The sequence below is a fragment of the Emydura macquarii genome, unplaced genomic scaffold, assembly GCF_026122565.2.
Source record: "Emydura macquarii macquarii isolate MOO-44397 ecotype Brisbane River unplaced genomic scaffold, CSIRO-AGI_Emac_v2 contig_2273, whole genome shotgun sequence".
NCBI lineage: Eukaryota > Metazoa > Chordata > Testudines > Chelidae > Emydura > Emydura macquarii.
The window spans coordinates 189,186-213,802 of NW_027132410.1; the positions used below are offsets into that span (position 1 = coordinate 189,186).

The following is a 24,617-nucleotide window of genomic DNA, read 5'->3' on the forward strand; positions in this document are numbered from 1 at the left end:
ACACTAGCTATAGTCATTCATCTGTCTAGCTAGATACCTATATGGCCCTCATCACTGTAGAACCACGTTCATTAATGGACTTTATCCTCCCAACACCTTTCCCCCAGGTCAGTCAAGAAGCCAGTGGCAGAGGCCACATTTGAAGCGGAGTTTCCAGCATCCCAATCCACTAAACCATCCTTCTCACCCATGACGCTCATCTCCTTTGTAAACAGCGTTGAAGTCTAGTGCTGATAAGAACTAGGTATTCTCCAGGCGCTAGGACATCCCTAAATGAAAGAATCTACAGAAGTGCAGGAGAAACAGAAATGCTGACTAGTTTTTCTTCTAGATTTCTGCATTATTTTCTCCAGCATAAGGCACTGGGAGATTTTTACCTCTCATGAAATTAACCATTTCTAACCTAAATGCTTTTACATTTATTGCAAAGGCTAAGAAGAAATCAAAGTTGATGGCAATAATTCAAATTATTTTCTACATCCACGTACAGAATAAGCAAGGCAATCAGGAACCGGGAAGGCGTTTATTCACCACTGCTTATTAGCATTAAGAACGCTCTAATTAATGCGTATAATCGCAGGAATGATGGAGAAAGGGTATCAGGGGAGTTATAAACTTTTCCATTCGTGCAGCTGAGGACTGCTGCTGCTAACGTAGGATGGGCAGTGGGAGCGTGACCAAGATGCAGCCCTGACAACAGCGCAGGGACAGTGATTTACAAAAGCAGCTAGCAGGAGAGCAGCCAGGGCAGCGAAAGGGGAGTGAGCCGGTCAGTTCAGAAGTGAGGACTCAGGCTCCGCTGGAGACATTTGAAATCTAAATGAATGCAGGGAGGGGATGGCTTGGGAACAGAATGAGTCTTTCCAGCACCTAACAGCTGAAAGCCATCGGGTGGCAACAGGAGAGGAGCTCAGGCTGTTCCCAGTAGATGGGTGTTTGTGTTCCCCAAACCCACAACTGGCACTGAGCCCTTGGTTTGCAGCTCAGGGTTGAGGCCAAACGATGGGATGAGCTACGGAAACAACTTCACCTCCCTTCTGCACCATGAATATGGCATGGTGGGGGAGGGAGGCAGGCAGGAAGGAAAGTGACGGGGGTTTGCCCGCCTTGGTTGTGGTAAAGATAGGGTTGCATTGGTCAGGCTTTCACTCGTGCTAGCTACATTTCAAACACACACTTTGCCTTCTTTACTGCCGACCATGCCAGGATCTCAAAGCTGTTTATAAATGGACATGACTCAAGTCTCACCATGCTCCCAGGCAGCAGGACAATATCCTTTCTCCTTGCAGATTGGGAAACTGAGCCCTAGGAGAAGTGACTCATTCAGGGAACAGAAACCAGGGGCTGCTGACTCAAGTCCTGTAACCCACTAGACCTCACTCCCCGCCCAAGGCTAGGAACAGAACCAGAAGGCCTGACTCCCCCGTCTTGTTTCTCTTAAAAAGAAGAGAGGCACAAGGCCCAACACCTGAGTGCATCGAGTCATTTGCTGACCACGGCCGTACATGGAGAGGAGATCTGGAAACATTTACAGGGCCATTTCCTTGCCTTCACCCCCTTGATTAGGAGAGGCGGTTGGCAACCAGGGTTTTTAAGAGACTAAAAAATCCCAAGCCCAGAGCAAATTTTGGGCTGTCAGTCAAGTGACTTTTGGTATTTTCCAGCATTGGCAGCAGCATGGAAAATGTGTCTTTGCTGCTCTGCTTTCCAGCCTGGCCCCTTGCTTCTCCTTTCCCTTTGTCAGCCAGTGATAGGAGGGTTGCTTATTGCACTGTCCACAGGGAGACCTGTTGGCCATCCATGGAGTGGCGTAGGCACAGACAAGAGAGGCAGCTGTTTGTTAGCCTCGCCAGCGATCGGCTTCAGAACAAAAAGCTTGGAGTGGGGAACAGGGGGAGGTTTATTTCTCTCTTCATAGAGGAAGAAATACAGAGGGGGAGGGGAAAATCAGTCCAGCAGCCTTCTGAAAACAGCATTGGCATTAAATCTGCATGTAGAAGAAAAAAATATGGCTGAAACCCTGATGAGAGCAACATGATTTTTGATTAAATGCAACAATAATTCCACCCTGGCTTAAGTAGCACCATCCATCCATAGATCTTAAAGCATTTTTACAGAGGAGAGCAAGTATCATTTACTTAACACTCTCCTTTAGGAAACTGTTCGAGAGATCACATCGAGTTTTCCGATCACCTAAACCGGCTGATTTGCAAAAATATTCTACCGGCTGCAATTCTAGGCAGATTGATTTAGTTCTGACAGAGCTGAGATGAGTCAGAAGTTTGGTAGTGAAGGTGACAAAAACCTGTTACAATGCAAGGGTAGTTTTCAGGCTAACCGGAGACATGAAGCTTTTCTCCACCACTAGGAACAATGAGAAGAAACTGAGAAAAGGAACATTGTGTCTGAGTTTCAGGAACAGGGTCCTGACAGCGAGATGTGTTAGGAAGGGAGCAGTTTCCCTAAGGGAACTAGTGGAAATCCATAGCACGCATCACTTCAAGACTCAACTGGACAAACAATGGAGACCAGATGGAGTAACTAACCCTGGAGGAGGCTGAAGATGATGTCTGGATTGCAGCTGATCAGCTCCAGTTTCTCTGATTTGTTCCTTCACACATATCTGAGCAGCTCACTTTGGACGTCAACATCATTTTCTCATCCTTAATCAAGGCCCTTGAAGGATGTGAGGAATTTGATATAAAAAGATAATCCAGGGCCATTGGATTGGCTGATTCTACTACACTCATCTGCCTTAGCTGCTAGCAATAAACACTCAATCCTGCCAGGTGCTGAGATCAATGGGATAGGAGAGTGTTCATTATTAATCGTGTTTATTTTGTGATGGTGCCTATGGGCCAATCATGATTGGAGGCCCATTGCACTAGGCACTGCATAAACAGAATAGCAGACAACCCCGCCCCGAAGGGCTTACATTCTAGACAGACAAGGGTAACAATTCCCAGGCTCCCAGCCCAACCTCCAGGCATAGCTCTCTCCTCCTTCAGCCTATTATAAAAGGAGAGAAAAGCTTTGTCGCCGGGGGGGGGGAGGGAAATCAGACAAGTTTCATTTCTCCCAAGAGCAACAGATGTGGCAAAATACAATGGACGACACTGCCCAGAATTCCTTGGTCCTATAAGAAGCAGCAACGGAGAAAGACAATGGGAGCAAAGGGTTAGTTTGTAAGTAGTGATTTTTTTTTTAATTAAACCAAGCTATTTATATATGTACAACCTGCCTCCCTGCCAAATATTGCACTATTAAAAAAAGGAGATCTTACATCTAATCATTTGTTCTACACACCTTCCACTGCCCACATTGTAATTTACACAGATTCACAGCAGCTGTCGGACAATTCTTCAGCTAATCCAGATAAAAAAAAGAGACAACCAGGGCTCAGAGAGCAAAGTGGTCTGCCATCCACGTATGTCCCAGAGAGGCCTTTCATGTACTTCACACCCACCCCCATTCTGGAAACATGTTCCTGGTAGCTGGGTGCAGGTAGCATCCAGTAGTGATCCTCTTTAGAGTTGCCCAAGAGGAAGAACAAAGATTCAAGGACCTTGGAAACTTCTAAGTAACATGATCTCTTTAGGACTTGTTCAGCAGTTTTCTGGGGGAGTTTCTTGTTTCAGGGCTCGGTTTCTTGGGCTCACCCTTGGAAATCATGGAGCGATCCAGCTGTGTCCCTATCAAGGCAGAGACATTCCAGTGTCAGTCTAGCAGTTTTCGTCAGAACAGTTGTAATCCAAGTGCCGGGGTTCTTGAACCTGTGGGAAGCACTCTCAATAAGCTACGGCCCCAGGGTCCCCAGGGCTGCTGAAAAGCACATGCGCTTTGGCATTGATGAAGTAGGTTGTGAGAAGAGAGAGGACCAGAATGACGATGCCCACGACCAGCGTTATTATCTAGGAGGGGACAAGAAAGGAAACACAGGTGATGGTGTGGCTACAAATACAGACTGAATGACTCACTTTATAAGGGCTCCTGGATGAAGAAGCATCTCAGCAGCAGGTGTCTTATGGTAGCTCCTAGAGGTCCCAATCAAGGATCCAGACCCCACAGTGCTAGGTGCTGTATACACAGTAAAAAAAGATGGTCTCTGCCCAAGAAGCTTACAGTCTAAAACCAGAGGAACAAAGGAATTGCCAGACTGGATCAGATGCAACTTCCATCTAACTTTTGTATCCTGACTCTGACAGTGGCCAGCATCATGCTTCATAGAAAGGGAGAATGGAGCTTGCATTAAGTAGATGTGGGATAAACTGCTCCCCACGTTAGCTTGTCGTCTCCTGCCTAATCGTTAGAAATTGGTTTAAGTTCTGAGCGTGAGGTTTAATAGCTCTTCCAAAACGTATGTTTGCATCAACTATCCTCAGACACACCCAGTCCCCCTTAGAATCTTGCTAAGTTCTCGGCCTCAGCAACGTCCAGTGGTAGAGGGTTCCAAAGTCTAAGTGTTGTGTTGAAAAAAAATTGTTTTTATCGATTTTGAATTGGATGCATTTTCATTTCACTGAATGTCCCTTATTCTTGTTCCACGAGACAGGGAGAGCAGAAGCTCCCTACCCACCCTCTCTTTATCAGTCATTTATACTCGTTTATTATCTCCTTTCTTATTTAATGCCTTTTTAAGAAAGCAGAGAGATTAACTGGTCAATCGATCAATTACTTATTACAACAGATAAACACACACTGAGCTCCAACCCTTTGCCCTCACAGAGCTGATGCATTCCCAAGGTCCCATAATGGGCGGTTCTTCCCATAGAAACACCTATCAGCTGCAAAGCCAGAGTCACCGGACCTGATTCTCACTGATTCCAAGAGCCCCAAGGATGCTGTTACAGCAATGCACAGTCAACACCCATTTTAAGGCCCCTTTGTACTGCCACAGGGTTGCAAAAGAGCCTTTGTGTAACTTGTTAGCTTCTATGCCACCACCTCTCTCTTGAGGCCTTCAGACCACGTGGCCCAAGGGTCTGAGATGCACCTCCTTCTTCAGGCAGCAAGCTAAGCTGCTTGCCACCAGTTCTTCTCCTCAAAGACTGAAGAATATCCGGTAGCACTAGTATCACCTTCTATTTCCCCTTCAATGCACACACCAGACCTGTGCCCACCCCTGGGGCCAGCTGCTCCGACACTGCTTCTTCTAAACGAATGCATTTACATGACCGTAGCACTTCAGGGACGGCCAGTGTTGGTGATGCTCAGTCTGCACGTCTTGTGCTGATAGTTAAGGACTGAGACATGCAGACAGGGAGTTAATTCCACCCCACCAGGCAAGTGTAAGAGGCACAATGCTGAAACAGTAACCACCTGCTGAGTAACAACCCAAAAAGCCCAGCAATTGCCCTGCCATGCATGCCCAGCCTCTGGGTGACTCACTGCTGGAACACACATGATGATGACAGTCAGGTCTGTGCATTCATTCACAAGTGGTTAGCGACATGAGTAGGACATCACTAACAGCGAAGAGCTTCCAGGTAGGCCCACAGTTCTAAGGCCATCTCAAAATTCACCCTTATTTTGCTGGTACCTATGCATCAGTGCAGCCATTGGAAGGTTGCTGAAAGAGTCGCCAACCTTACAAAAAACCTGACACAAGTTATAATTCTCTGATTGTAAATGAAACATTTGATAACGTTCCGATTTGCATTTGATCCCACGGATTTTATAATAAAGGTGCTAGAAAAATAAAAATAAATTCCATTAAAAAAAAAAAATACACCAAACACGTTAAGGTCGCAATATCAAGCACTCAAAAGATAGGTTGAATTCTGGCTTTTCCGTCATTTTGCTTCTTTGTGCACAAGCATGATACAGCCTCTAGTTATATGATCACATGGAGTTAAAGGTGACACTTAAATTGTCACTATTAGGATTCAAAGTTAACATCCCACTAGGATGTCACAGCTTTTTTTTCCTGGAGGTCTATAGATCCTTCTGTCTATAGGCCCTTCATTTACACTTGCTTCATATTTGGAAGCTTTTCCTTCACCATAAGGGTTAGAATTTTTGCAGACACACTGAGCAATCAGAGCCCTGATGTTTTGGCAAGACAAATGATTAATGCAGAGACTCTTCTTAAATGTATAAGGGTCCTGTCGGCCTATAGGATCCCACAGCATTTTACATGCATAGTCCAACACACAATATACAGGACTTGCCTTCAGTTTAAGTTGGGATGGAGCTCACAGCAATTGAAGAGCACATAGAATCATTAGGCAGCTGTGTCAGGGAGAAACTGAAGACTGATACCATGTTTAGTTAAACTACAAGGGGAACTTTGGGGAACTGAATGGAATGACCTTGCTGGAATTTTGCCAGGAAACTACAGTTGAAGCCTTCAATCTTGCAAAGTGTCAGAGGTTCTTTAGTCACCAAAAATGGTCAAGACCCCGCTCACTATATTAGGCTATTAGTTCAGAAATGACTTGGGGGAAAAGCATCACTAATGCTACTTTGTGAGGCACCTTGGATTTCTGCCGGGGGGTCTCCCAAGAGTTGACGAAGCCCAACCCTGCTTAGCTGGTGAGATCTGATAGGATAGCACAAGGTATCATGGAAACCTGTTCACAACATGTGATTCAAAGCTTGCCAGGGAACACTACCAGGTGCCATGATGACAATCGATTCTCAGCTATCTTCTTTGGGTGTTTAGAAACACCAACTCACCTCTAGCTCCTTGCTGGCTACGAGAAATATGCGGGCGCGGATTTCCTTCCAGCGGCTCTCTGTCCACGTGGAGTAGTTTGTGGAGCCCCACTGCTTCAGCTCGAAGGCAGGAGAGAGGGCCTTGGTTAGGCGGACAGTTGACTGGACGCAGAAGGGAACTCGTGATGTTGAGTTTGGGTCCCTGGAACCCTGCACCCATGTGTAACTGTACATCTGGAAAAGAGAATGCCAGGGAATGAGACACAACAGGGCACTAGCAAAGAACAATCAGGACCTTTTTTTCCTGGAACCTCACTCATGCACAATTGGCTTTACTGACTGTACAGACTGTATGAGGTTCACTTCACGCACAGCTGAAAAGCGGCCATCCTTGAGGTGGAACGTGGGTGCCGTTTAACTGCACACAGCAACAACGTACAACAGCTGCGGACTGGGAGTGACAGTCCCGTGTCCAGCTGAAATTGCAGGGGAATTTATATTGGCAGAACATAATTCACAAGCTGGCGTTCATCCAGGGCCTCAGGGCTAATGCCCCTATTCTTGTGGAAGCATCATGGGATCTTTGATGACCACGGACGGCCAAGGCCTCAGTTTTGAGTCTCAGTAGAAGCAATAGAGATTGACTGACCAAAGAATGAAGGACCGTGACACTGTCAGAGCTGGGCAGTCCCCCACGACTGGGTAGAGGCACATTGGTGGTGGATGCTTGCACTGCCAATGCCTGTGCTATACATCCTGACTGTGTTGAGATCAGACTCAACTCCAGGGTATGTCAAAATGGCCTCAGTCACGGGAAGTATATTGGACACTCAAAACGCCTTCAGAGGGATACATCTGCGACTCAAGTTGCCATCCCAGCTGTACTCACTTTAAAGGAGCACTCCCCTTCTGAAGCATCTCCCGCCTCAGATGCTAGGACGCAGCTGGGATGCCTTTATGATGGAGAAGGACTTTCCTCATCTCTCCCATGCCTTGTTCAGGACAGAAGGAAAGTTTTCCATCCAGCTTTCTTCAGAGAGGCGAAATGAGACCCATTCATTGCAGGGACGACCATGGAGTTCACAAACCCAGCGTTTCTGTTCCTATCCCCCCACCCTCGTTCTACTCAGATGGCAACTTACTTCCTTCTCAGGGCTGGGTGTTTTTTCAGGATTCAGGCACTCCTCCTTGGTGAAATTGACAACGGTGCCCGTGAGATTGGCCAGAACATACTGCACTAACTGGGTGGTGTTCACTTGGTCGGAAACTGCAATGAAGTGCTGGGGAGGTTCATTGCCTGTGAGGGTCAGAGAAAAACAGGATTGGCAGGAAGAAGGCCAGATGCCACAGAGGTTACCACGGAGCTTTAGAAATTTCCCAGGTGATGTATTAATTTCTTCCCCCAGACCATGCTTACCCAAGAGTCCTTTCAGGTCCTGTTTAATGATGGACTGGAACCAGGAGTTGTTAGTTTTAATCAGAAATCCATAGAGCATTCGGGAGACCTGAAAGTGAGATGGCAATGGGTTCATCCAAACAAAGGCATGTGTGGAGGCAAAACAGTAACTTAATGGCAATGTTTGCCTTCTCAGCGTTCAACATCACAAGATGAATTAGGAAGGAAGTACTTCAGCCCTGATAAGGCCTCAGTTGGAGTACTGTGTCGAGTTCTGGACACCACACTCTGGAAAAGATGTGGACAAATTGGAGAGAGTCCAGAGGAAGCAACAAAAATGATAAAAATCTAGAAAACATGACCTATGAGGAAAAATTGGGTTTGTTTAATTTGAAGAAGAGAAGACTGATGGGGACATAACAGTGTTCAAGTACATAAAAGGTTGTTATAAAGGGAGAGTAATAAACTGTTCTTCTTAACCACCAAGGACAGGACAAGAAGTAATGGGCTTAAATTGCAGCAAGGTAGATTTATCTGAGATATTAAGAAAAACCTCTTAACTGTAGTAGTTAAGCACTGGAATAAATTAGCTAGGGAGGTTGCAGGATCTCTGTCACTGGAGGTTTTTAAAACAGGTTAGACAAACACCTGTCAGGGATGGTCTAAATAATACTTAGCCCTGGCTCAGCACAGGGGACTGGACTAGAGGACCTGTGAAGGTCCCTTCCAGTCCTACATTTCTATGATCTAGCAGCTAAAAGCACAGGGCCAGGAGCCAGAACTCCTGCGTACTGTTCTCAGTCCCAGGAGCGTGGTCTAATGGCTGAAGGACAAGGCTGGAAGCCAGGATGTTGGGTTCTATTCGCAGTTCTAGGGGGGAGTGTGATCTAGTACCTGAAGTGAAGTGCTGGGAGCTGGGAGCCCTGAGTTCCATCCCCAGCTCTACCAGTGCCTGCTTGCATGACCACGGGCAAAAGATTGCATCAGTTCCCCCCATGCCCTCTGACTGCACCACAAGGATAAATATTGCTCTGTTTTGTTGGAAGCTTGTATGGCTTCATGTCTGTAAGACACGGAGATCTGATGGGAGCCACTAGAGCAGGATAAAGTGTTAGTCACTCAGCTACGGTGGGGAAAGGGAGAGGGGAAGCAGGCAACCGGGGAGACAGACAGGCCAGCATGCTGTGTAAACACACACAAACAGAGACAGAAGGGAAATACGTGAGCCCTCAGCATGGATGCCAGGGCCTGGATTCCATCTGCTCGTACCGTTCTTGGATCTGCCTGAATAGCAGAGGTGTTGCTGGTTCCCCCCGCAAGCTGGTAGAGAGCACGGGCGACCACTGTAGCTACTTCTGCCAGGGACTGCAAAGGAAGAGGGCTCTGTGTTAATCAAGATAGGCAGGCCCAGTACAACAGGACAGGAGAGCCAGCCAGCCCCCACACATCCATCAGAGCATCTATAGCACACTCATATCTTAGCATCTAATGCCACCGGCGCAGCAGGAAGCAGAGAACCCTCCACCCAGAACTCAGATCCCCCAATTCCCTAGCCTCCACCCACCCTGCCCGCAATAGATAGAGACAATGTTTCACAGGAACCTTAGCTGTGTCTGTGACATAGTCCAGGGTCTCCTCGGGGCTAAGGCCCTCAGGATATTTCATCAGGATGTTCTCCGCTGTGTCATACATGCTCTGGTAATATCTGAAAGAGGAAGGCATGAGGAATGTGGTGGAGAGAAATCACAGGGCATGGAATTCAATTCAGTCCATGCCTGAAGCAGACATTGGAAGTAGTCCCCAGGGAGCGGAGGCGCAGCTTTGTCAGCGTGCTGGCCTCCCATGCAGTCCTTGAGCCTTATAATGAGACTTTATCATCATCTTTGGGCCTTCCACCACTTCTCACATCTGAGGATCTCAACACAATTGACAAGCAGGGATTTAAACCTCAGTTGGGTAGACGTTACCTCATCCGTTATGCGCCTGGAGAAACTGAGGCACTGAGCAGGGAAATGATATACAAGGCCACAAGAAGTTAGTGGTGAGGGTGGGAACAGAACCCAAAAGTGCCAATTCCCAGTCCCTTTCTCCAACCAAATGCTAATGACTCCCCTGCACGGAAAGGTCCAAGAGATTCCAAGTTAACCTTGTGACAGTCTCACATCAAGACATCTGCAGCAGCGCACACAGCTGAATCAAGGACTGGGCGAAAAGCCCAGCACAACGGTCTGTGCTTCCAGGTTGGATGGGAACACTGAAAGCAATTTCCCAAGAGTGAAGGAGAGTTGGAAGGACGAGATGCACTGCCCTGCTCTCCAAAATTCTCCAGCAACCCCAAAGCCGTGCTGCTTCAGAGTTGGAAAGCGGCTGCTTCCCTGGCGGTCTGCAGAGACTATGTGACAGATTGCAGACGGGGGTGTGCATGAGGGGAGAGAAGCAACCTGAAATGATGGGGTGGGTAAGAGCCACAAGCAATTCCCTTCCCACCTCCACTCCCCAATACCCCCGGGGAGAGGATGCTCATGGAACATGCACCGATGGGGTCAGGTGGGGTGAATGGAAGAGCCTCTTCCATTGCCTGGGGCCCCTACCACCACAAATAGAAAGATATATTAAAAAAAGAGCAGCTTCTGGAAGAGCAGATGAGGCTCGGGCACGCTCAGCTGCCATTTCCTCACCTCTGGCTCCCAGCCAGCTGCGGGGAACGTTTTCTGTACAAAACTGGATTTCTTTCGCTTGTCAGGATAATTATGTTGCGCCTGTTCAATTACATGGCACATGGCTGCTCCCCCACTCCCCTCTGTCCCCCATCCACCACACTGCTTGACTGGAACACAGCACACCCCTAAGGTGGGATGTTCTGGGAGGCTGGGCTGCCCTCCGCTGGCTACCGCTGGAAATGAAGTCTATTTAGCCTGCCAAGCGGGGCCCCTTCCCAGCAATAGTTTTGCATGCGTGTTGGCTTAGCTTTGATTGTGCCCCCGACCCCATACACTGTCGGAGACAGAAGGCTCCTCTCTGCACAGGGAGGCAGTCTGCCCGAGGTGGGCAGGAGGCTGCCGCCACACAGGGGCCGATATTGGCTGCACTGAGAGTTGCACAGACTCTTGGGTTTCTTTACGGTGGGCTGAAGAGGGAGTCAGGTGTTTGGGTTTCTGCATTGCAGCCTGGGAAGCCTTACGTTACAAAGGAGAGCACCAGGCTGTATGCATTGGACTGGGGGCCAGAAATCCTGGCTCTGCCATTCTGGGTAAGTCACATTGGCTATCGTCAGCAGACTTGGGGATCCAAGGTTCTGAAAGTCAGACCACTTTGCCTATAATCCTCTGGTTTCTAGACAATGGAGAATGTCTGCCCCAATCTGCATCTCACACGACCCTCCTCTCGGTCACCATGTCAAATTCAGCACGGTCTTGGGATCAGAAATCCCGGCTGTTTGGGGCCACTGTGACATGAGTTGTGGGGATGGGAGAGGAAGGGCGAAGAGGTGTCCACGACCGCTTGGTGTCAGTTTCAGCACAGAGGCTAAAGAGCAAAAGAGGCTGGCTACAGAGCCCGTACTCCTCCCTCGTACCTGGCCCAGACTTTCACACACGGGGCTGTGATGTGGGGGTAGCTGCTGTGGCACATGCTGCCTCTGTTCCATAGTTAGGAGTCTTCAGCCTGCAGGGCCATTAAGCTAACCCCAAGATTTTATTTTGCTGCTAGAGTTTAAACATCAGACAGGAAGACAGTCATGTCCCACATGAACCCACCTGCCCTCCGCACACCCCGTCACAGACACAGAGGAGATGGCATTGCTCCCCATACCTGTTCTGGAAAGCAGTGCGATGATCAGCCAGTACCACCCCAGGGATGTGCCTGGCCTTCAGAAAGCGCTGGAAGGAAGAAGGCGGGAGAGGCTGAGACTGACCAACCTCCTGGAGAGTCACATTCGCACCCATGCTGCTGTTGACCAGAGCTTCCACCAGCGTTTTAACCTGAAAGGGGAACAAGAGGAATCAGCAATGCTCTACAGCTTACGTCACACTGGGCGTTTGGTCGCAGCTAACATTAGTGACCTGGAGCGGAACTGCTTTGGTTTGGGATCAGGTCAGATCTCATGCTAAGCAGGGTAAGGCCAGGGTAGGACTTGGAGGGGAAACCATCATGAATTCAAGTGCTGCAAAAGTAGCAGTGATTCAGCAGAGGGTTCTTCTCGCTGAGTCAGTGATGCCCGGGAGTGCAGTGGTACAGGAGGCGTGATCTAAGCAGAGAAATGAAGCCAGGTCCTGACCTCCTGTGATTGTTAAAGCTCTCATGACACTTTCTGCTAATCAAGGCAGTGACCCGACAATTTGACTACACTGTGAAGTTTCATTGTTTCCTTAAATTTCCTCATGGTATCAGCTGGATACAGAATTTTTCACTCTGTTATGAGCTGCCGCATAGCTTTGCTGGGCTGCTCATTCTCTCTCCGCCTCCCCCCCCCCCCTCCCCACACACACACACACACACACACACACACACACACACACACACACACACACGAGACATTGCATAGCAAGGGTCAGAGAAGTTAGAAAGGCCCAATGGGCTCCTCTGGGATGAAAGCTATCGTTAAATATCTAAGATGCTAACGAGGTTATGGAGAGTGACTCAGAACTAGGAGACCCCCCACTCCCCAGCACCTGTGAAACCAGCAATAAGTCATGTTGGGGCAAGCAAAGTCAACGGAAGGACTCCGACGCGGCTACGCCAGTGCCATGCCCTCAAACCACACCATGGAAGTGGGGCGAGGGTCTGGCTCTTTGCCTAGCAATGGGGGCCGATGTCAGTGGAGAAGCCTCTCTGTGCTGATGGAGCCGTGCTCAGGAATTTTCCCCTGGAGGGCATAACTTGCTTTCCCTTTCCCATACACCACATTGTGGCATCTCCGTGCAGCTGGAAACACATGGAGCAGGCACAGGAACTCAGATCGTCCTCTGTGCAGAAGGGAGAGTTTCATCACCTGTGTTTGAATAGATGCGTTCGTCCGAGAAACAGGATCTGTGTGCATCCACAGAACAGAGGAGTTCCGTAAAGCCACCTGCAAGAGAACGAGCCGCTTGTCAACTCACGCAGCGGACCCACCTGGATTTTACAATAATTGCCTTACTTAGAGTTTGGAGCAGAGGGAAATCACCAAAACCTCCCCGCAGAGAGACAAGACAGACCATGGGAACTAGAGTGCCCACCACACAGGTAGTCACAAAGAGACCAAAGGAGAGGAACAAAAGGAAGGGCTGGCTGGGGAAGCACAACTGAACTATTGCCGAGAGACAGGCAGAAAACTCATCCCGCACCTGACTCAGCTCCAGGAAGGAATGAATGTTGTCCAGCTTGATGGGAAACTTGTTGTTTTCCATGTCGTATACCATTCGTGAGCTGCCAATGTAATCAAAGGTCTCCTGTGATGGAACAAGTTCATACATGAACCATTGGTATTTGGACAGTTAATGAGCTCAATCGTAAGCAGCATTTGAAAGGGAGAGGTGGGGAAGAAGAGAGAATCTGGAATTAATCCCTCCCCTCGTGTGTTTCTGAACATTCTGCTGTCTGGTGGAGGCTGGTGCATTTCAAAAGCCCCTCCTCCCATAAAAAAAGGCTCCTTGTCTATTTATGAGTGAGGGGTGAAGGTCCTGGTGGCAGGGATGGGCCTATAGCAAAATCCAGAGAGCGGCTAATGAACTCCATCAAACCCCATCCCTGTTTTTGGTGAGGACTGACAATATCTAAGACTGAAGGGCACTGTGATCCAAGAGCGGCAGAACGAAGCACAAACTCTGCCTCTCTACAACACGCATGAACGGGCTCTATGGGCCAGATTTACAAGGGTGTTCAGGCACCTCAAGATACAGATAGGCGCCAAGCCCGTAGAAAGTCATGCGAGCTCAGTGCCTAACCTGCTCAGCCACTTTTGCAAATCCCACCAGTCTCCTTCCTGCATCTTTTGGTGTCTAAAAGCCTTTGAAAAGGCTTCTCTGCACAGGGAGTTATTTCTGATGAACTAACCCGGATTCACTCCATGTGCAAACACTCTTATCCCGGAATCAGGGATAACTCCATGCGTCGACAAGCCCTAACTCTTGCCCATGTGCCTCATGTTCCATGACATTTAATGGGAGATACGTGGGCCCAAAGGCCTGACAGTCACAAAAGCAAAGTTCTGCAGCCATTGCTCATCATTCTGAACTTGCATTACCATGTGATCACAGGAGTCAGTGCTCATTTCTCGGGCCCAGAAGCAGCGCTCCAACATCTGCACCTGCTTTGTGAATGTCCCTCAGCAAACTGTCCTTGAGTTAGATTCCCTTATTTTCCATTGATTTGCTCCTCTGAATCTCAATGTTAACACTATTTCTTAACCCCCGTTACTGGACCATACCACCTCCCATTAGACTCTGAATACAAGAGCTTGGGCAGAAACCAAGCTAGGGAATTCCAACTTCTTTCCACCCCTCTAGGATGGGGAGGGGCTGTAACAGGAAATCAGGGGAAAGGGTCATCTCACAAGGGGTGCAAGCAAGAGTGAGATGAGCACCCACTGGGGGAAGACAGAAGATATCCTGTGGGCGTTTACAGGTAAAGGCATTCCTCCTCTCTCTCCAGGGAACAGCCGGCAGAAGTCAGCCTGCCCCCAGACAACCTTTCCCCAAAGCTCCCGTACAGTGCAACCTGACAGCTTTCCCCACCTCCTGTAAAGGGTACACACAGACTGCCCAATCCACAGCTCCAAGCACATCTCTTAGGGAAGTACTGACTATAGATCCTCATGCTGGGGGTGTCACATGGCCACACCGCGGGACTGTGGGCGCCAGTTTCATAAAGCTGCACAAACGAAGCCATCGCTGCAGATGCCTGGAGGGGAACATCAGCTGCTAACCATCCATTTCTTTCTCCTTGCCTCCCCCAAGAGCTTACCCTGGCTAAACACAGCTGCCAGTGCCACACGCTCGGAAATGAACTACACTGCACTGCAGAGAGCGCGTGTATTTTTAATCTTGCCTTGCCTGGTTTTATTTGAGGATTCAGAGCTTTGCCAGTGTAACTCACCCTGATTGGTTGTGGGGGTGGGATGGGGTACAGGCCGAAAAAAACGTGGCGGGTATGGGTGAGACATTAGGGATGCCAGAGACCTGTTCATTCACCGGGTCCATCACCACGTCAGGGCAGGCAGCAGGTGCCCGGTAGAGGCTGCATCAGCATAAGTCTCAAGAGAATACGAAGAACCAAGGCACCCACGCTCTAGGTTTGCAAAGAAACTATTTTGCACAGGATGAAGAGAGACTCTCTTTTGCTCCCTCAACTAACTGCAGCACTTTAGAGGTGATGCCCCTAGAAAGTGCAGGCACCACTTGTTAGTGGTTGCTGTGCAGTTCCTTCAAGTGGAACTCCATATTCTCTGAATCTCTCCCCTTTGCTCTTTGTGGGGTAGGCTCAGTGTTGGAGGAGGGATCTCTTGGCTTGGCACAAGGCAGGTGCAGATGGACAGGTCAACCAGCATCTGTGAGAGCGGCTATTGAGAGGGCAGACTGGCGACAGGGTGGCTGTTTGCTAGCCCATGGCAAGCTAAGAGGGGATGAAGATCTTACGCCTTGGAAGAAGGTGAACATGATGTTCCTTGACAGCGTCTGAACGTCTGGCACTTTATGGAGAGCTTCGGCAGCAGCCAAGTGAGTGACGAAGGAGGAGACGGCGCTCTCTGCCCCAGGGGCTATGTTCCAGAAGAATGAATGGCTGCTGATCTGTGAGCACAAGAGGGAGGAGTGAGGAACTCATGCATATATGGAGAGAAACAAATACAGGGTCACTGGTGGACTGAAGAACGGGTAAACCCGACAGGGTAAGACCCAGCCAGAACCTTCACCCTACATTCAATCCACCCTTGAGGAACAAAACCAACTTGCTCTGTCAATGAATCTTAACATATGGCTCTCTTAGCAATACCAGTCCTGGAGCCTCACACACAGCTCTGCCAATGCACTTCAGTCCTAGCCTGCAGCACATGCTTGTATTTCAGGCCTGGATCGCTTGTAAGCAGTATGCGCCCACTGTGTTGTTATTAATGGATCAACTCATATTCACTATGGGCTAGACCGTGGCCATTAAACATGATGACCCAGTGAGTTCTGATCTCATCTCCAGGGGTGGAAAACTAGGGTCTGCACCAACTGTAGCGGGGTCCAGTGGATAAGGGAGTGAATTAGGAATCAGGAAACATTGAGTCTATTCCCAACTCTGTCAGTGACTCATTGTAAAATCCTGGATCAGTCACTTATGTGACTCAGTCCCCCCACGATCTGTTAAAGTGAGCTAATCATACTCATACACCGTAGTAAAGTGATTTGAGGTCAATGGATGAAAACCACCATCAAAGTGTCAGGTATTCATTCATCTGGCCTCCCCTGTCATTCAGTTATGAAGATCCATTTAATGATATCCATTCTTTAAAGAATGTGCTATCACAGGGAATTGATTTTTTTTTTGGACAACACAGTAACTTGGGGGTGATTTGATTACCATGTATAAATGCCTTCATGGGGAGAAAATCCTGAGAACTAAAGGGATCTTTGAACTACCAGCAAAAGGCGGAACAAGAGCCAATAACTGGATGTTAAGCCAGACACATTCAAATTAGAAATAAGGCAAAGATTTTTAACAGCGAGGGTGATTCACCAGTGGAACAAATGACCAAGGGAAGTGGTGGGTTCTCCATCTCTTGATGTCCAGATCTAGCCTGGCTGCCTTTCTGGAAGATATTCTTTAGCCGAACAAGTTATTGGCATCAAGACAGGGGAAATGGGTGAAATTTAATGGTCTGTGTTCTATGCAGGAGGCCAGAATAGAAGATCTGGTGGTCCCTTCTGGCCTTAAACTCTATGAATCTATGAGTAAGAAGGCCTGCAACACACGAGACTCTTGCACCTCACAGCTTTTTAGAAACAAGTCAGCCTTCACAACACAGTATCTATGTGAGGTAGGCACATTTATCCATTTTACGAGAGAGGAAAACACAGTGAGTAGCTTGCCCAGAATCATGCAGAAAGTTGGAGGCAGATCCAGAAGTAAAATCCATAAGTCCCAATGTTCCCAAGTCCCCTACATTAACCAACACACACCACTGCCACTTGAATAATGGCTCCTACCTGCAGAATGATATCAACCACAGCTAGTCAGCAAGATTTAAGGCAAGAGATCTAGATTACAGGATGGAGGACTTGATGCATACAAGATGGGAAGTCCATAAAGGCACAAGTCCTCATATCTTTCCAAGGAAACCTACCCTTCCCCCCCATAGGCATCATCACCTACTCGAGTAGCAACAATGATGACTTCGTCCGTTTTGCTGGAGGCATTGATGGGTCTCAGCGTGCTCCACACATTAAAGTCAGACAAAGCGTCGCAGACAACTTCTAGGAAGCAGAAACAATAAGAGCAGGAACTCTGGCAGCAATAAAGAACAAGGAATTGAAGCTATTCTTTGATCAGTTTGGGATGTTCATAGCTCACCAACTGATCCAACAGCAACAGGCCCCCTTCCAGTGATCGTGGGTGAAATCCTGACCCCACTGAAGTGAATGGCAAAATTCCCATTGACTTCATTGGGATCAAAATTTCACCCTGTATGTTTGTTACCCCACTACCATTTCATCTATTCGCCTCACCATACCCAAACAAGTCAATCCAAGTAATATACTTAACAGGTATTAGATCTCTTCTCACCCCCTATCTTTCTTTCTCATGGATGTCCTGTGCTACAGACTACTAATCTCTGGATCCCAGAGTTTCTCATTGCTTTAGCTGTAAACTAACAACATTGAAAAAGACTCAGTTGGGAAGCTAGTGTCACAAAAGCATTTGATTAAGGAAATTAATTGCACATTGTTCTTGTGTTTCTCATACTTCAGCCTCAACGTCTGACAGGTTCTCAGGCTGTGCGCTGGGATGGAGGCCAGTGCTATTACTCCAAACCAATAGCCAAGAAGGAATTCCAGAGTCCTTAATTCAGACAGAACCACTTTTCTCAACCAAGGGCCAAACGGGCTATTGGCTAGGACCATGTGTCATCTAAATAAAGGCTCAAACTGCAGCCACAGTCATCTTTACCACAGAAGTGTGGTCTGTGGGGACTCCAGGTGCCAGCAGGCAGTACTTTGGCTTAGATGTTGCCTCCAAGACAGAATGTGTTGTGACCACAGACCACTCCTCCATGTTAGAGGTCAGAGTGGCCCTGGGCTGGATTCTATAAAGCTATGGTTGTGTTTCCTCTTTCTAATGCACACACCATGTTCCACCTGAATCCCCCGCCCTCAGGAGTGCACTCACCTGGGTTGAGGCTGAATGTGCGCTGGATGGAGTTCCGTCTCATGCAGGTAACAGTACTGGTGACGGCATGCATGTGGGCGAAAAGCTGCATGGCACACAAAGGGTATTCTGGGCCAGAGCCGTTCTGAGGGAGGTTATGGTCTTGGTAGCACTGAGACAGAAATATAAATAAATACTCTTATACAGCAGATTGGTCTAGTGGATAGGACATTGGACTGGGACTCAGGATACCTGGTTTAGTCCCAGTTCTGCAACTGACTAGTTGTGTGACCTTGGGCAAGTCATTTCACTTCCCATACCTGTGCCTGTTTCCCCTCCCATCCTTTGTCTATCTTGTCTCTTTAGACTGTAAGCTCCTTGGTGGCAGGGACTGCCTCTTATTGTATGGACAATACCTAGCACAATAGGGCCCAGATCTCCGTTAGGGCCTCAGCACACTACCATAATATAAACCATGTCAGAGAAATAGATCTTTCCGTGTAAGACTTTCCCCTTACATAGCCCCTTTACTTGAAGATCTCAAAGCATTTTACACAGTGGATAAGTATCAGATCCCCACTCCCCTCCTTTATAGAGGGATACACAAGCACAGAATAGATTATATACCCAGTGTCCCCTATCAGGTGAAGGCTCTTAACTAGTTCTAAATTTTAACCTAACATACAAAGAAACTGCCTGTTTCCCCCGATCCACCTACACAATCTGCAAATGTTTCTAATTTCAGGCAGTTGGCACCTCAGATCAGCATAAGATACAGCATGGAAGAAAGTATTTCCCTGCCAAAGTGACACAGCTCAACTCCCCTCTACAGGTGTTAAAGTATGGTACCTGCTTAATAACTTGAGTCTCATTGGCATCTTCAAGTAGAAAGATAGGGAAATTGAAATCCTCGTAAAAAAGCCCATTCCCAAGGGGGTTCCATGTGGTCCAGTTGCAATGAGCGTACTCAGGGCCATAATCACTGGAATAGACACCTGCGGGCCCAGAGAAATGGGCAAGTCAAATGATTGCGGAAACAGCACAGACTATTGGAAAGGCCAAGCCTGCTGAGCAAATGGCAGCAGGAACAGAGAGAACACCATCAGAGGCTAAGAACCAGCCAAGAAATGAACAGAGACAGATTCAGTTGCCACATGCGAGAAAACAGAAGAGAGAGCGCTGCCACATGAAGAGGATGAGAGACATGCACGTGCAAAGCCATCACATGCCAGGAGGTTGGCAGGCACACATCATGAGCATTTATCACATGCTGAAAGAGTGCAAGATGCATACAGAGAAACACTGTACTTCAAAAGAAAGGCGTGTGCACACACACGTTTTCTGAGCTCCATCATGTGCTGGAAATACCTCAAAGCATTTATAAAGTGCCAGTCACTGTAACACCTCCATGCTGTGTGAACAGCATGGAGGTGACAGTCTGACAAATGCTAACATACCAAACTAACCTTGTATGTTTCATTGCAAGGCATCCCAAAGTGATGTACAATCTATACATAGTATAGCAATCACTTCACCCACCACCAAACTGCAGCCACCTCTGAGGTGGAACACAGCAGTGAATTAGCAGCACACAGCAGTGGGTTAGGACAGCCTGTGAATAAGCATTGAAGTGAATACCCAACTGAGCTTGCAAGGGGAATATAGGGAGACAGAATGGAAGTAAGAGGGCTGAAATTTGGCCAGGACACTAGGATTAAAAGTGCAACTCAGCAAAGAGAGCTGCAAGACCTTTAGTGACCACAGATGGTCAGAAAGAGTATTACACCTCATCTGAAAAAGAAATTGCAGGAAAACCCAGCCAGTCTGTGTGACAAGGAAGAAACCCCTTACTGAACAGACATCACTTTTAGGGCACCTCAGGTCTCCCATCAGCATTCTGACCCCAACCCAACCTTGGTGAGTTCTGACTAGATTGCAGCACAAACTGGTAACATCTACAGAACATTAACGAGCCTAAATTATAAAGCAATAATCCCCACACAATCCCACAGCAAGTGTAAATCTGCAGGTTGTGTCAGTCTTTTGCAAAACACTTCCTACTCTGATCACCCCATCCCATGCCAAACTAAGGGTTTAAAGTTTTCTTACCAAACTCATCATTTGGGCATTTTAAGCCAGGGGAGAATCCTTGTGCTGGGCTGGGTTTGGAGACGGCCACAGCCAGCCCAGAAATTCGCGAGGTTTCCTTCAGCTGCAGCATCAGTTCCCTGGAACAAAGAGAATGAGGATGAAACAGCCTCCCCACATTCCTTGGCAACCGTACCATAGGGAATGGGTTAGGTCAAGCAGCAGTAAAAGCATCACAAAGCAAAAACCGTTCTGTAAGTCCCACCCCACCCGTGAGATAGTTCTTTGCATTTTATAGATGGGAAAGAGACACAAAGTCATTAACAGGGCCAGGAGAGAACCCAGAAATTCTCCTCCAACTACTAAGCCGTCTATTGAGACACTGACAAGTACAGGTAATGTTTTACAGGAAGAACATTTATTCTAGTTTTCCAATTTACAAGGGTCTGATTCTCCAGGGTGTTCAGCTCCCACAGCCTACAAAGGGTGCTGCAGAGACACAGCACCTCCAAAAACCAGGCCTTCGGGGAACAATTTCCAAGCACCCATCTCAAGTGAAAGTCAGAATTCGAGATTTGGATGCTCACATACACACGTGTCTGTCCTGTGTGCCCAAATGGCAGATGTGGCCCCTGGATAAGGGCCTCGTGTTTGCAATTTGAGATCACATTGCCTTGGCAGAGGAGAGGTATTGTTAAAATTGATGATGGAGCCTTACCTGGTGAAAAGTTCCCCCTCTAGCAGTACCATGTATGGGGGATGAGGTCCAACAGCAAGCACCCAGTTCAGGTCCTGGTACTTCTCCACCACATGGATTACTCCTGTGTCTCCATTCAAGGAGGCTGCAGAAAGAAAGAGACAGAATGCTCCAGGTTTCACTGAAATCCATTTACCTCAAAGCTGTACATCTTCTGGGCACTTCAGTGACAGAAAGATCAACAAATGGGATTAGAGGGGAAGGAGCAACTGACTTGCACAGTTCACATAAGAGATGATTAATGACAAAAAAAACCACAGCCGCCTTTTAGATGAATCAAGCTGAAAGAGAGCTGTCTAAGGGATAATGGTAATAATCAGCTGCACTTTTAAAGCAGATTTTATTTAAAGATTTTGAAGTACTTTAGGAACATCAACTAATTAAAAATCACTTGTCTCTTGGGGAAGAGGGAGGATGTTGAGTATGAACCTGGCTGTATACAGAGAAAATGAGGCACAGAGATGGAAAGCATAAGGAAGAGACAGAAGATGCCAGCCACCAGCTAGTGGGAAATGTCCAGAAGAGAAGGGAACAAATCAGCTGAGCAGTACATCTGGAAGAGCACAGGGAGATGGGAAGCAGGAGAGTTCCACCCAGCAGAGAAGCCACATGCAAGGGGAGAGTGGAGCATGACAGACTGGGGCAGGGATGAAATGACAAGCAAAAGAAAACAGAGTGTTTAACATTTTCCAAAAGCACTTATTGCATCAGAGACAACTAAAGATTCACAGATGCGATCACATTTCTTGGTCAGCAACTGCTGTAGCTATCACAGGAGTATAATGGAATTGGGAAGGGAGATGCCCATAAAACACGCTGTATTAAGAGGTGTCTCACACCACTTATGAGGAAGTTGGAGCATCCTCTACACTAGAGTATGTAAAAGGCCACGTGCAGTTGTTCTGCCCTTTCACTGCAGCTGACAGGGTCCACCCTGGAGTGTAGCTCGCTCTGAGGACACACCAGGAGACTTAACCACAAATTAACAAAATGCTGACTCACATGAAACCCTTTCTGCACAGCACTGATAGCAGTGCAAGAACTCTATCAGACCAGCGCTCTTTATTGGTCATTCTTCTCTTGCCAGCCCAACAACTCCCAAATCTGAGTAGTACAACAAAACTCATGAAGCTAAAAACAAACTAAAGCCAGCCCGTGGAATTTTCAACTACTACTAGACAGATGAAAGCATGTGAGCATGCGAAGGGGAGGATGGCTAACTAATTACACCTGGAACCAATTTGATAGGAACAAAAGACATGTGACCTACCAGGGTTTTCGTACATTTAAGAGCTCACCCAATATAAACATACAAAATAGCAATGTTAGGTATGTCACCTTACCGAAGTAACTAAACATACTGTGGTTCATCAGTAACTGTATAAAAGTCAAAGAAACTGACAAAAACTACATTACAGAAAACAATACAAAGAAATTTCACAATGAGAGGCCTGTATTATAGAGGGACTGGTCAGTGCACTTGGTACCTTGGACATTAAGGAAGATTTCACCAAGGCTCAAAAAACTATTTAAAGAAGAGGAAATCTCCTACCATCATCTCATGGACATTAAGCTAATTACATATGAATGCTATAGGACTTCACAGCATGATATTGCATCCAGAGATCAATGCAATTTTTGGCTGCATATACAGAGAGGTATCACTACAGAGTTGCCAACTCTCACAATTTTATTGCAAGCCTTGATTTCATGATTTTAAGGCAGTCTCAGAATTTCTGAAGTGGTTGGGGTTGAGAATACTAGAGAACAGTGAAGTAACAGCAGCTCTCACATGACTCTGGTGCGACCACACCTGGAATACGCTGCTTTCACTTTTCAGTACTGCATTAACAGAAAGCTATTGACAAACTAAAAGGAATTCAGAAAGAAGCAACAAAAATGAACAGTGTTCCGTCAGTAAACAAAAGAGAGGTGACTGTCACTGCAACTTAAAGTAAAATAACCATTAAAAACACTTACACTGACATCCTATTTGATGAGTGGCATTCAAAAGGCGAACACAGGGGGCAGTCCTATTTAAAGGGATATAGATTTTCCTCTCTACAGAATTGCCCCAAGAGGAACCTGTAAAGAAAGGAACAGAATTCAAGTGAAAATAAGAGGTCATACCCACTTGTTCTGTAACAAGAACAAACTCCACTCCATATAGTTCTTGTTGCCTTCTGGGAGAAAAGTAAAAGCAACTCAATCAAGTAATTCCTAGGCGCTCTGCTAATCCCAACTGAAAAATTCACTTCCCTGTAAACTCCCTTGCAGTTTCAACAGAAGCAGTCACCATTTCTTATCACTCCCACTGTGCTGTTTAAAAGCTAACACATACCTCACCTGAAGGGGCTGCTTTTCAGTCCTGGGTAGAACTCTGTAAATTTTGGATGGAAGATGCTGTGTGCAGCATGAACCAATTTAGAAATGCAGCAGAATAAAGAAGTCAGTGCTCAGTTGTCATCCGACAATCATTACAAAGGCACAACAGAATAGCAACATCTCTGAACCAACAGTTAAAAGGAGGGCAAATTGGTTTCAGTGGTCCATACACAGGATCAGAAATTTAGAAGAGTTCTAATCCCAGTTCTGACGCATACTTACTAAGAGACTTCATGCAAGGCCATATCACTTCTGTGTGCCTCAGTCTCCCCAGCTGAAAAACGTGTATAATAGTGACCTCCCTGACAGGGGTACTGTGAGGATCAATGTTTGCATAACATTTTCAAAGATACTATGTGCTAAGTATAGATTGTAATTTTTATAACATATATCAACAACAACAATCCTTAGCTCTTATGTAGCACTTTTCACCAATAGATCTCAGAGCACTTTCCTTTCCCCCTAAATTAGACACCACACCTGCCGCCCACCCCAGCCCCACGGGTAGGGCTCCCTCTGCTCCACCCGCCGCCGCCCCCCCCAAGCCCCACGGGTGAGGCGCTCCACCCGCCGCCGCCCCCCCCAAGCCCCCCGGGTGAGGCGCTCCACCCGCCGCCGCCCCCCCCCCACGCCCCACGGGTGAGGCGCTCCACCCGCCGCCCCCCCCCCAAGCCCCACGGGTGAGGCGCTCCACCCGCCGCCGCCCCCCCAAGCCCCACGGGTGAGGCGCTCCACCCACCGCCGCTCCACCCAGCCGCCCAGCCCCACGGGTGGGACCCCTGCCTGGCCCCCTGCCCCCCACCTGCCGCGCCGCTCCCCCCAGCCCCATGGGAGGCCCCCTCCGCCCGCCCGAGTCTCACCACAGCCCAGCACGCAGAAGAGGAGCCCTCGGAGCACAGCGCCCGCTCCCCGGCTGGCCCAGCCCCGTCGCCCCGCAGCCCCCATTCTCCGGCTCCCCCCGCCTACTGCCCCCGCCGCCATCTTGTCCGCGGCTTCCGCTTCCGCTCA

General features: G+C 47.9%; 1 protein-coding gene across 1 annotated transcript; it reads right to left on the minus strand.

The window, feature by feature from the left end:
- Positions 1–1,120: 1,120 nt before the first annotated feature.
- NCSTN (nicastrin) lies at positions 1,121–24,590 on the minus strand. Its single transcript, XM_067560298.1, has 17 exons — positions 24,470–24,590; positions 23,205–23,309; positions 21,186–21,309; positions 20,489–20,607; positions 19,229–19,374; positions 18,401–18,551; positions 17,387–17,487; positions 15,667–15,819; positions 13,378–13,482; positions 13,044–13,121; positions 11,864–12,033; positions 9,656–9,758; positions 9,323–9,418; positions 8,075–8,162; positions 7,800–7,954; positions 6,679–6,891; positions 1,121–3,911 (listed from the first exon to the last, which is right to left on the minus strand). Exons 1-17 carry the CDS (start codon positions 24,588–24,590, stop codon positions 3,789–3,791), a joined length of 2,151 nt encoding a protein of 716 aa, XP_067416399.1. The 3' UTR covers positions 1,121–3,788.
- Between the last annotated feature and the right edge of the window lie 27 nt (positions 24,591–24,617).